The sequence below is a fragment of the Fistularia commersonii genome, chromosome 6 (genome assembly GCF_037954325.1).
Source record: "Fistularia commersonii isolate RoL2024-O1a breed Wild chromosome 6, RoL_Fcom_v1.0, whole genome shotgun sequence".
Lineage (NCBI taxonomy): Eukaryota > Metazoa > Chordata > Actinopteri > Syngnathiformes > Fistulariidae > Fistularia > Fistularia commersonii.
In genome coordinates this window covers 1,012,986-1,025,964 of record NC_141289.1, presented here as the reverse complement: position 1 = coordinate 1,025,964, position 12,979 = coordinate 1,012,986, and the positions used below count along the sequence as shown (strand labels likewise).

The 12,979-nt window shown below is 51.9% G+C and overlaps 1 protein-coding gene across 1 annotated transcript; it reads right to left on the bottom strand.

Moving 5' to 3' along the window:
- Positions 1 to 728: 728 nt before the first annotated feature.
- Positions 729 to 12,848, bottom strand: sucla2 (succinate-CoA ligase ADP-forming subunit beta). The gene is made up of 11 exons (XM_086147657.1): positions 12,719 to 12,848; positions 10,911 to 11,109; positions 10,329 to 10,428; positions 10,067 to 10,229; positions 8,493 to 8,621; positions 8,159 to 8,297; positions 6,765 to 6,926; positions 6,517 to 6,659; positions 5,975 to 6,095; positions 5,761 to 5,849; positions 729 to 3,369 (listed from the first exon to the last, which is right to left on the bottom strand). The coding sequence occupies exons 1-11, from the start codon at positions 12,800 to 12,802 to the stop codon at positions 3,295 to 3,297; spliced, it is 1,404 nt and encodes a 467-aa protein (XP_086003783.1). The 5' UTR covers positions 12,803 to 12,848; the 3' UTR covers positions 729 to 3,294.
- Between the last annotated feature and the right edge of the window lie 131 nt (positions 12,849 to 12,979).

Sequence of the window (12,979 nt, the reverse complement as noted above, 5' to 3'; positions counted from 1 at the left end):
CCCGCCTCTCTGCTGGGATTGGTTGATTTTAACGATCTCCATTTATTTTTAGGGGGTGGGGAGAGGAGCCAATCACGGGTCCCATATGGGTCAGGAGGCGGGGTTTAACACCAGGACGGCTACATGTCAATCACAGGACTAGCTGTCAATCACAAGCGAAGCTGTCAATCAAGAGTACTAGCTGTCAATCACAGGACTAGCTGTCAATCAGAGGACTAGCTTAGCTGTCTATCAGAGTACTAGCTGTCAGAGTACTAGCTTAGCTGTCAATCAGAGTACTAGCTGTCAATCACAGGACTAGCTTAGCTGTCAATCAGAGTACTAGCTGTCAATCAGAGTACTAGCTTAGCTGTCAATCACAGTACTAGCTGTCAAACGAGAGTACTAGCTTAGCTGTCAATCACAGTACTAGCTGTCAATCAGAGTACTAGCTTAGCTGTCAATCACAGTACTAGCTGTCAATCAGAGTACTAGCTGTCAATCACAGGACTAGCTTAGCTGTCAATCAGAATACTAGCTGTCAATCAGAGTACTCGCTGTCAGAGTACTAGCTTAGCTGTCAATCAGAGTACTAGCTGTCAATCAGAGTACTAGCTGTCAATCAGAGTACTAGCTGGCCCTCCAATGCTCTTCAATGAACCTGCTGGCTGGTTTTGGAGGAAGAACCTGGAGAACTCGGAGAGAAACCAGGACAGGAATGAGTGAAAGAAAAACAAAACACGAGGCTCTGGCGTTCTCCTGGTTTATTTCATCTCTTCGCTCCTCCTCCTTCTCCGTTATTTACAAGATTCACACGAATGAACGACTTACAACTCACGACGTCTGGGCTGAAGGGGCGGAGGTTCGCTCCACGGCAAGATGGCGGGTCGGAGAACCTCGGGTTCCGCGACGGGAGGGAATAAATAGGTGAAAACGTGCGTCCAGTTTCTAGAAAGTCAGAGGGAACCCGGTTCTTCTCCCCCACGGCGGCGGGGAACGTTTCGCTCCCGTTAGCTTGGAGGACCACGAGTGGACCTCCTCCTCCTGAGCTGCTCATCGGTGATCTTGAACTTTGAAACGATTCCACGGAGACGGAAGATGGAGATGGTCGGGGGCGAGAAGGTCCACCTTCTGACGGAGTTGACGGAGATTAAAGCGGACAAGAGCTCCTGGATTTGCGAGCAACGCTTTAGCTTCAAGGCGGCTACAGAACATTGTGCAAATGGACTACAAATATGGCGGCGAGCGTCAGGGGCTCACAGGCAGCAGTCGCCCTTCCGGAGACATTTTGAGAGTCCAAACGAGACACCAGATTCCAGGAATCTCACCACACTTTGAGTAGCCGAAGAGCTAATCCGGCGTTAGCGGAGGGCGGCGCCTCGGTCGCTAATACCGTTCGATGCTGTTTGGTTTGGAGACGCTGCCCCTGCTGGCCTGGAGTTTGACCAACGACACGCTAAATAACGGTGTTAGCGGTGGTTCTTTGCGCAAGTCACCTGGCGTTGCTAACTAGCGCTGGAGTGTTAGCTAGCAGGGGAAGCAGGGAGAACCGTGTTTGCTGCTAAATCGGCGCAGGGCCGTCGATTTGTACAAGGATGGGGGAGGTGGAGGCATCGTGAGGGTGCACAAGTCAGAGGTTGCTCGTCGGCCATCTTGGACTACAAATATGGCGTCACCCGCTAACGTAGACTCAGTAGCTTTCACATGATTCTCTCCTCCCTTAGACTAGCAAAGGAGCTAATACAGACATTAGGGTGGCTAATACCATGTTGTCTGGTGCGGGTTTGGAGACGCTGCCCCCTGCTGGCCTGGAGTGTGAATGACGATGCTCACGCTAACGGTGCTAACGGTGCTAACGGTCTTGTTTTTCTTCAACGTGGCTGAACTCAAAAACCCTTTCTATTCAAACGCCTTGCTAACAGGTGCAGGAGTGTAAGCTAACAGGGGAAGCAGGGGGAACCGTAATCGATGCTAAATCTTGTCGGCCATCTTGCCCGCCCATCACTCCCTGCCTGGTGACACTTTAGCATCAAGACGGCTACAGATCGTTGTGCAGCTCGCCAAGGACTACAAATATGCGTTGCCTATCGGACGGTTGGACTCGCTAGCTGTCGCATTCGGTTTGCATTTTGAGTCCAGACGAGACGCCAGATTCTCGCCGCCCCGTCACCGGCCGAGGAGCTAATCTGGACGTAGCATGTGTTTGGTGCAGGTCTGGAGGCGCTGCCACCTGCTGGCCCGGAGTGTGAACGCCTACCCCCCTGCTAACAGTGCTAACAGTTCTGTTTTTCTTCTGGTTGAACTCAAAAACCTTGCTAGTGTAGCACAGCGGGATTCAAATGGCTGTTAACGCGTTGCTAACAGGCGCAGGAGTGTTAGCTAGCAGGGGAAGCAGGGGGAACCGTAACTTTTGCTAAATTGGCACTGCATTGTCGTGGTTTATTTATTCGGGGACGGAAGAAGAGTCGTCGTCTCGGCACGCTCAGCTATCTTGCCCCCCAAAGACGACGACGACGACTCCTCGAACAGATAAACTACCGCAATGCGGCGACAATTTAGTGCCCGTCGCTCCCTGCCCGGTGACACTTTAGCATCACGTTAGCTCCACATCATTGTGCCGATCACCCAGGACTACAAGTATGGCGTCGCCCTTCGGACCGTTGGACCTGGGAGACATTTTGAGCCCAGAAGAGACGCCGGCTTACATGATTTTAACCGTCCTTTCAGTATCCAAGGAGCTAATCTGGACGTTAGCAGAGGAAGAGTCCTCGGTCGCTAATACGTTGTTTGGTGCTAACAGTGCTAATGGTTCTGTTAGCGCAATCCGACGGGTTGCTAACAGCTTGTTTACAGTCGCGGGAGTGTTAGCTAGCAGGCTAGCAGGGGGGGGGGAACCATATTTTTGTTGCTAACTCGGCGCCGCGTTGCCGTCCTGGATTTGTTCGGTACGGAAGAGGGGGTGCGAGTCTTTCAGGGGGGAAAAGCCGCGAGATCTGATTGGAGCCAGCGTACCCAGCGTCGACCAATCGGACGCCTCTGATGTCGAAGCTTCGCACGGCTGGACTCGCCTGCGCCGGGGAGGGGGAGGGGCTTGTGCGTATCAACTCAAGTGCAACATAAATATATGGGGTTTTGGGCGGCGGCAGAAGGTCAGGAGGACTTCCAGTGGGACTTGTACCGCCATCTTGCCTCGCAGCGAAAGGAGAAGAAACCATCGGGTTCGAGGGGGAAGGAGGAGGTTCCAGAAGGTGCGACCTGTGGTGAGGTGGTGGCGGTGGTCTCCTGGGAGGGCGGGATGGGGGAGGCGAGGGGTCTTTAGATGGGCAGCTGGAAGGTGATGTCCACCTGAGCCTCCTTGGCCAGGGAGACGATCTCCGAAAGCTTCACGACCTGCCAGGGAGGAAGGAGAGAAGAGTCAGTCAGATGTTCAGATCCTCGGCGGCCAGAACGGTTTTCACTTCCTCCTCCGGAAAGATCAAAACCGTCGCTAACTGGCCGAGCTAACCGAACACCCGGAGCTCCTCGCAGTGGAGGTAAGATGTCTTCAAGGAAACGAGTCGGACCACAGCTGCCGTCCTTCACTTGAGGAGAACCTCGTTGGTACCACTGGTTTCTTCCTTCACCTCCATCTAGCTCCCTCTACACCTCCAGCCCAGAAGCTCAAACCTCAGCATCCGAACCATCTCGGTGTGACTTCATCTCCAGAACATCTAACACGTGCCGTCCCTCTGATGGCCTCGTTCCTGATCCTGTCCATCCTTGAACCTCCACATCTTCACCTTCTCCACATTCCTCCAGCTCTTCTCCACTGCTGACCTTCGGTACTTCCGGTCCTTCATCTCCACTCCCTGTCCCTCGCACACATGTACTCCTGCTAACCTCCCCTCCCGTCCAGGACGTTCCAGAAGCTTCAGAAGACAGCTAAGCTGGAACAGTCCGGAGGCTTTTGGTCGCTCAGATACCTTCATGCCCGACGCGTGATGGGATTTTGCACGCATCTCCAGGGATTCTCCTGAGGATTCCAACCCGCGGAACCACCGCACAGGGTTGATGTCACGGTGATGTCCTCTGGACCTCCGGTGGACCTCAAGGCTGAAGCTGATGAAGCTCCAGTTGCACTCCGAGGTACGTACTGAGAACCACCAACCTCCAGTCTGAGGAGCCTTTTCTGAGCAGAACTTGAGGCGGGTTCTCAGACAGAACTTAAAAAGACGTGCTCTCCTCTGAAGACCCAGGACCTCCTGGGGAACGTGGACCACGTGGAACCCGGTACCGTGACAAGAGCCAGGCAGAACCTCTGAGGTGGAACAGCACCGAGGAGAGGAACCGGCTTGGGACCACAGCCTTTCAAGCAAGTGTTGCCTGGCAACAGCAGCAGAGTGAGTGACATACACACACACACACACACACACCAGGGGTCTGAGAAGGTGGACCACTCTGATGGCTTCACATCACCATTCTGGTCCTTCTGGTCCTGAGACCTCAGGGAGGTTTGGTGCATCACTGACAACCTTCACCATGGAAACGGCATTGTTTCTGCAAGTCTCCAACCATTGGCTCTGAAATCACATGGGACGTGAGGCTCCGCCCCCTCACCCCGTCTGGACCACGTAGATGCTCCTCAGGGGTTCCTTTCACCTCCTAACTTGAAGTGTTTCACTCGCTTTCCAGCATCTTCACCTGAGAACATCTGCCGGTTCCCAACAGGACAACATGTCTTTCTCCACGTCCAGAAGCTGAGAAGGAGAAATCTGGACCTCTGCTGCCCAAACTACGTATGACCTCTTCCACCAACTCCTGGATACTTCATATATAAATTGTCATCACACACACACACTAGATCAGAAGATAAGGCGCTGACCTGAAGGTCGACCTTCTTGAAAATGGCTTTCCGGTGTTTTCTGCCTCTTATCGGACCCGACAAGCCAAGCGGAAGGTGTGAAAATGTGAATTTGCTAAGTCCCGTCGCCCCGCTGCCCCTTCAGGAACCTCCAGCAGCCTGCCGGAGCCTTCAGAAGGCCTTTGGGAACCTTCCAGGAGCCCTTCAGGAACCTTCAGGGGCCTCCAAGAGCCCTTTAGGAACCTCCACGGTTCTCCAGGAGCCCTTCAGGAACCTTCAGGGGCCTCCAAGAGCCCTTTAGGAACCTCCACGGTTCTCCAGGAGCCCTTCAGGAACCTTCAGGGGCCTCCAAGAGCCCTTTAGGAACCTCCACGGTTCTCCAAGAGCCCTTCAGGAACCTTCAGGGGCCTCCAAGAGCCCTTTAGGAACCTCCACGGTTCTCCAGGAGCCCTTCAGGAATCTTCAGGGGGCTCCAAGAGCCCTCAGGGGCCTCCAAGAGCCCTTCAGGAACCTCCAGGGGTCTCCGGGAGCCCTTCAGGAATCTTCAGGGGCCTCCAGGAGCCCTTCAGGAATCTTCAGGGGCCTCCAGGAGCCCTCAGGGACCTTCAGGGGTCTTCAGGAGCCTCCAAGGGCCTTCAGGGGCATCCAGAAGGCATTTGGGAGCCTTCAGAAGGCCTTCAGGAGCCTCCAAAGGGCCTCCAGGACCTTCAAAGGGCCTTCAGGAGCTTCAAAGGGCCTCCAGGAGCTTCAAAGAGCCTCCAGGGGGCTGTCAAGAACCTTCAGAAGACCTTCGGGAACCTTCAGGAAGATGTGTCGGGCGTCACGTCACAGAACAAGCTACGTTTCAGATCCGCCACTCGCCGACTCCGTCCAGGGGCAACCGGGACGGCGGGCTCCGGCTGCAGAGCCGTCCAGACAAACGCAGAAGAAGCTGGACGTACCATTTTGGCGGCCTCGTCCAGGTCGTCGCAGGCCAGGATCTTCAGCGGGCTGGCGGCGATCAGAGCTTTGGCGTCGTCGACTCTCGTCCCTGCAGAGCAAGCGGATGAAGAGCAGAGGAGACCTCGCGTCAACCCCTGAAGATACCGCCGCGAGCTCCCCGGACATGGAAGCCTCCTGAGATGCTTGAAGGCTCCAGGTCGGTCCCGCTGGTACCTTGTAACCGGACCACGATGGGGATCTTCAGGTCCAGGTCCCTCACCGCCATGATGATGCCCTGCGCGATGACGTCGCACCTCATGATGCCGCCGAAGATGTTGACCAGGATGGCCTGGACCTGCAGGGAGGAAGGACAGCGGCATGCATGTGTGTGTGAACACACACACACACACACACACACACACACACACACATCTGTCTAGCCGCTAAGTTATTAAATTCCAGAGAGCTTGAGTTTGATTCTGTCTGAGCCCCGACACACTCCGCCGCCCTTCAGAGAGCAGTGGACCGTGGAGAACCTCCTCCTGGTCTTCATCAGATCTTGGATCTTAGATAAGCTCCTTCTTTCCTCCGTAAATCCTCTTCCTGGCCTCCAAAACCCTCGGAGAACTTCTGCTGATGTTCTCCAAGATAAGCCGCCTCCTCCAGGAGGGGTGTTCAGGGTCTCCGGTGAAGCTCTGCGTGGAGGCGGAGCTAACCCCTCCATCTTCTCCACACACACACACACACACACACCGTCGGAGGAGGTCTTCTCCTACCTTCCTGTCCGAGGTGATGAGCTTGAAGGCCTCCGTCACCTGGTGGGCGGTGGCTCCGCCCCCGACGTCCAGGAAGTTGGCCGGCGTGCCGCCGTGCAGCTTGATGATGTCCATGGTGGCCATGGCCAGGCCGGCGCCGTTCACTGCGTCACACACACACACACACACACACACACACACACACACACAGGAGGTGTCAGTACTGCTTCCAGATGGCGTGCGGCGGCGGCGGCGTGGCGCCCGCTGACCCAGACATCCGATGGTGCCGTCCAGGCCGATGTAGTTGAGGTCGGCCCTGGCGGCCTGCTGGTCCCGCGGGTCCTCCTGGGTCCAGTCCTGCAGGTCGAACACCGTCTTCTGCCGGTAGGCGGCGTTGGAGTCGAAGTTGATCTTGGCGTCCATGCACATGACTGACGGCGGGAGAGCGGCGGACGCCGGTTAGCTCCGCCCCTTTGGCCGAAACGATCACGCTTGGACGTAATCAGATAAAAAACTACAAACATGGCCGACGGGTTTCCACTTGTTGTTACCCTGCTTTAACTGAGCTGTTACATGCTAAGGACGGCCTGTGTGTGTGTGTGTGTGTGTGTGTGTGTGTGTGTGTGAGTGTGCAGGTGTTTTTACGTGACTGATAGGTGTGTGTGTTAAGTTGCGTATGGGGTGTGTGTGTGTGTGTGTGTGAATTAGTGCGCGTCAGGTGTGTGCCTGTGTATTAGGCTTTGTGTGTGTGAGATGCGTGTTAGGTTGTGTGTGAGTGTCTTGCATGTGTGTGCGTCGGTTGGGTATGTGTGTGTTAGCTCTGTGAGTGTGTGAGTAGTGTTACGAGAGTGTGTGTGTGTGTGTGTGTGTTAGCTCTGTGAGTGTGTTGGGTGTTTGTGTGTGTGTGAGTGTTTGTTAGCTTTGTGACTGTGTTATAGTGTGTGCATGCGTGTGTGAGTGTCTTACATGTGTGTGTGTGTGTGTGTGTGTGTGTGTGTCGGTTGGGTATGTGTGTGTTAGCTCTGTGAGTGTGTAAGTAGTGTTACGAGTGTGTGTGTGTGTGTGTGTGTGTGTTAGGTCTGTGAGTGTTGGGTGTTTGTGTGTGTGTGAGTGTGTGCGTGTGAGTGTGTGTTAGCTGTGTGAGTGTGTTAGGTGTGTGTGTGTGTGACTTACTGTGTGCTAGGTGTGTGTGTGTATGTGTGTTGGCTCTGTGAGTGTGTGTTATGAGTGTGTGTGTGTGTGTGTGTGTGTGTGTGTGTTGGCTCTGTAAGTGTGTGTTATGAGTGTGTGTGTGCGTGTGTTATGAGTGTTAGGTCTGAGAGTGTTTATGTGTGCGTGTGAGTGTGTGTTACTGTGTGGTGTGTTTGTGTGTGTGTGTGTGTGTTTGTTAGCTTTGTGACTGTATTATAGTGTGTGCATGCGTGTGTCTGTTGGCTCTGTGAGTGTGTGTGAGTGTCTTAGTGTGTGCTAGGTGTGTGTCTGTGTGTCTGTGTGTTAGGTGTGTGTGTGTGTGTGTGTGTGTGTGTTGGCTCTGTGTGTGTGTGTGTCTGTTGGCTCTGTGAGTGTGTGTGAGTGTCTTAGTGTGTGCTAGGTGTGTGTCTGTGTGTCTGTGTGTGTGTGTTAGGTGTGTGTGTGTGTGTGTGTGTGTGTGTGTGTGTGTCACCTATCCCAGACGAGTCCTCCACCATGGGGTTGATCTCCAGCATGCTGGCGTCGTACTTGATGAAGAGGTTGTAGAGCTTCACCATGTTCTCTGCCGCCTCCTTCACCAGCGCCGGCGGGAAGCCCATCTCCTTGGCGACCTGCGGCGGGAAGATGCCGACCTTCACCGTGACCTTCACCGTGACCTTCACCGTGACGGTTGCTTGTCATGTAGCGACACACAACCGTTCACGGGTTGTAAACACAAGCGTTGTGTGTGTCCTTCCCCTTTTAGAGCCCTGCAAGCGTCGGGTGTAAACACAAGCTTTGTGTGTGTGTGTGTGTGTGTGTGAGACCTTGATGCCCTGCTCCATCTTGATCCCCTCCATGATGTCGATGGACTCCTTCACGATGGCGTCGGGGTTTTCGGCGGCAACGTCCTCGATGTTCACGCCGCCCTGCGAGCTGCCGATCAGCACGGGGCCCTGGAGGGGCGCACACACACACACACACACACACAAACACACACACACACACACACACACACACACACACACGCACACACACACACACACACTATGGTTGGTGTCTGATCAGGTCAGAGGAGCAACAGGAAGGAGGTCACGCTGACCTTTGACCTCCAGGGTCCTGACATTCATTGACAAACATTTACTGAAACACTGTTTAATAAGATTTATTAATAAAAATTAATAATAAAGGCTTAATTAATAATAATGGGTTCATTAATAATATAGGATTAATTAGTAATAGTGGGTTAATTGGCAAAAAGGCTCAATTAATCAAAAAGGGCTGATTAGAAATAAAGGGTTAATAATTAAGTGTTATTTAATGAGGTGTTTATTAGGTGTCAATTCGTCAACTGTTATTTATTAAGTGTAAATTAGTAAAAAGTATCAATTGCTAATAATGTGTCATTTTTAATTTTGTAAATTAATAACAAGGTGATACTTAACAATAATACTACTTAGAAAGTGGTATTAGGTGTCAATTAGGAATAGTGTTAATTAGGTGTTAAATAAAGTAGTACTAAAGTGTTATTTAATTATGCACTATTAATTAGTAATAAGGTGTTACTTAGAAACTTATATTTATTAACTGTGAATTTGTAATAGTGTTTTTTTTACAATACACCATTAATTAGTAATAAGGTGTTACTAAGAAAGTCTCATTAAGTGTTAATTAGAAAGAAAATGTTAATTATTAAATGTAAATGAATGTTGAAGTGTTAATTACTAGTAAAATGTTTATAATAGAGTGTTATTAGTAATAAGGTATGAACTACCAATAGTATTACTTAGAAATAGTCATTTATTATGTGTAAACTAGTAATTGTGTTTATTGAGTGGAAATAAGTATAAAGTGTTAATTCGTAATCAAGTGTTATTTTAATAATAAGGTTAATTAGTGATAAGCTATTACTTGGAAAGTGTTATTTATTAGTACGAAATAGTAATAAGGTGTTCATTATTAAGTGTAAATTTGTGTTATTCAATAATTACTTAGTATTAATTAATTAGTAATAAGGTATTAATTACCAACAGTGTTACTTAGAAATAGTTTATTTATTATGTGCGAATTATAAATTGTCATAATTATAATGTGTTAATTAGTAATAAAATGTTGTTTAATGATGAGGTGTTAATCACCAATAGTGTTATTTATGAAGCGTCAATTAGTCAGAAAGCGTTCATAACTAATACTAAGCAATAAAGTGTTAATTAGTCAGAAAGTACTAATTCATAATGAAATGTTAATTAGTAGTAAAGTGTTAATTATTCAGGCTTTTATTCCTGCGTCTCTACTGCCATCCAGTGGTGACGTTTGATAAAAACTTTATTTTTTTTCCACCGAGCGCCGCTCCGAGCGTTTCCACGCCCGCCGTTCCCGGTCTCCATGGCGACGCGCTCACCTGGAAGGACCTCTCCATGGTGATGGCGAAGTAGTACTCCCTGCGCGGGTACCTGCGCTCGCAGATGAACACCTTGTTGCAGATGCGGCCCGCCTCCCCCGTCTGCTTGGTGTACAGCTTGCGGCCGATCATCTGCGAGGAGATGTCGCGGGCCTCCTCCGGCCTGCGGGGGGGTTAAAACCGACAAACGAGGGGAAAAAAAGGTAAACGTGACGGCGCCCCCTAGTGGCCGGGAGGACTAAACGCGACTGACGCGACTCACGAGTAGACGATCCTCACGCCTCCTTTCAGGCCGCCTTCGAACGTCCCCTTCCCCCGGCCGCCGGCCAGCACCTGCGCCTTCACCACCAGGTCCTTGGAGCCTGACACACACACACACACACACACACACACACACACACACACACACACACACACACACACACACACACAGGGAGGTAGAGTGGTGGTCACTGGAGTAGATATCACCCGAGGAGAGCCCGTGGCTTCCGGTTTGACCTTTGACCTACAAACTCGGGTAGGGCTGGATGATATTATGGGATGGCACGGCGTGGATAGCGTGGATCTGGGATTAAGTTGTTTTTGCACACACACACACACACACAGTGCTGGAAGGCAGGGGGCGGGGCTACAAGGCAGGGGGCGGGGCCAGATCAAGCGTTCCTTGGAGGTGCCGGTCACCTGACACCGGCTTTAGCTATTTAAAACCCGCTGACTCGCCAAGGTCACGAGGAGGAGGAGGGCCTTCGGAGAACCTGCTGGACCGAACCAAAGCTCCAGAGGTCCTCCTGCGGTCTAAAAATGATCTACACACACATACACACCGCGGGGGGCGTTTGCTCACCGATCTGCTTAGCGACGGCGTAGGCCTCCTCCGAGGAGCTGGCCACCAGGCCCTCCGGCACCGAGATGCCGGCCTCCTTCAGCAGGCCGATGCTCATGTACTCGTGCAGCGACAGGCTCCGCCTCTGCTGCTGTTGTGACGGCGGCGGCGGCGGCGGCAACGCGTGGCCCCCGAGCAGACCTGGAGAAGCTCCCAGGAGCTGGAGGAGCAGAGCGGGCGCCACATGTTTACACCGATGAGAAATCAGGTCACGCAGGTGGAGACATGAGAAACTTCCCAGCGGCGGGAACACACACACACACACACACACACACACACACACACACACACATATATAGAAAAGTAACACAGCTGCAGTAGCAGCACCTTCTGATCTCCATCCACCCATTTTATGTTACAGGATAAACCTTGCTTTTTTTTGACAAAGATAATAGTTAGCATTAGCCTAGCCCTTGGCTAAGCTACCCATAGGCTTACAATGCTGCGGGCTAATCCCATGATGCACCTTCGTCAGTGCATGCTAGCAACTTCATATGTTCTCCCAAGTTCTTGTCCTCTCTCATTGGCCGGATTCCCTTGGGGGCGGGGCTTGATCCACCGCACCATCTCATTGTTATTTCTTTTATGAACGTGAGAGCTGTCACTGTGTCATTTCAGCTATTAGCATGTAGCCGTTAGCACTATCAGTGTTGTTAGCATAAGGATTCCACTCTGGTGGGACAGTTGGAGATCATCTTGGATCTGCTCTGCGTGGAAAGCAGATAGACGTCGAGGAGGTCAACAGGTTCAAGTACCCGCTGGTCCCCATCACTGAAGACCTCCGCTGGTCCCAGAACAGCACCTGTACCTTCTGAGGAGGTTCGGCATGTCACCTAAGATCCTCAACAACTTCCACAGCAGAGAGCATCTGAACCAGCTGCACCACCGCCGGCACCTTCAGCAAGACTGCTGAGAAGATCACCGGGACTCTGCAGAGCATCTACACACTCCTCACACCTCCAGCGCTTTAACACACACATCTTGCCAACGCTGTTTCCATTTCCAACACCGCTTGCATCTTAGCAGCAAAACAAATGCAAGGTAATCTGCTTCGGGGTTAAAAAAAAAATGATTCTTTGCATTTAAATCAGACTGAAGTCCTGCACGCAGCAAATGCAGGAGATCAAGGACCAACAGGAATCCATCCCACAACATCTTCATCCAGGATGTAAACCAGGATGATTGTGATGCTCACAATGAACAAGACTTCTGCTCCATCAACAGAAAGCTGAGACCTGCTGGGACTTGTGAGATGATTGGAAGCGGACACACCCCTAGAGCCACCTTTGGGATTGTTTTCTACCCATTTATTTGCTTTTAATCGTTAAAAACGATGAAATTGTTGCCTCTGGAGTCCAGGGTGGAGCCACTCCAGAGGGTCAAGCTAGCCGGATTCCAGGCATCTCTCCACGGCTACACGCCGGAAGTCGACGGCTGTGCTAGCCAGCAGCGGCTGGAGGTCACCGGGCGACGCCTCGGCACCTCCCCCGATCCATATCCACCCTCCACGGGGACGCGGGAAGAGATTTATCCGCCCGTCGCTGACGAATCGTTTTGTTATTGTTTCCCCTTTTTTCGCCGGATCACTTCACCGCTAGCATGGAGGCTAGCTAGTTAGCAGGTTAGCCGCAGTCAACGGCAACACAGTGAGGATGTGCTAATGTCAAAATTTGACCCTTTTCCGGGGAGGGGGTTTTCCGGTCCGGGACCGTCGGTGACACTGGCTCGCAAACCAGGAGAACCGGCGGTCAACGTGAACACGTACTGACCTTGGAAGCGGAGCCCAGGGCGCCCCTGGCGCCCGAATTCCTCAGGCTAGCCGAGAAACGGCTGCACATCAGGGACGTCGCCATGTCTGCCCTACGAAGCGGAGCCGCTTAGTGCGCATGCGTGATGAACTGCGGCTTGTTGTGCTGCGTTCAAGGACGTCGGACAAAAGAGTTTCACACGCGAAAGGAAAGAAAGAAAGAAAGAAAGAAAGAAAATAAAAAATTGCGCGCACAGCGAAACTAATATATTCGGGGGGAAAT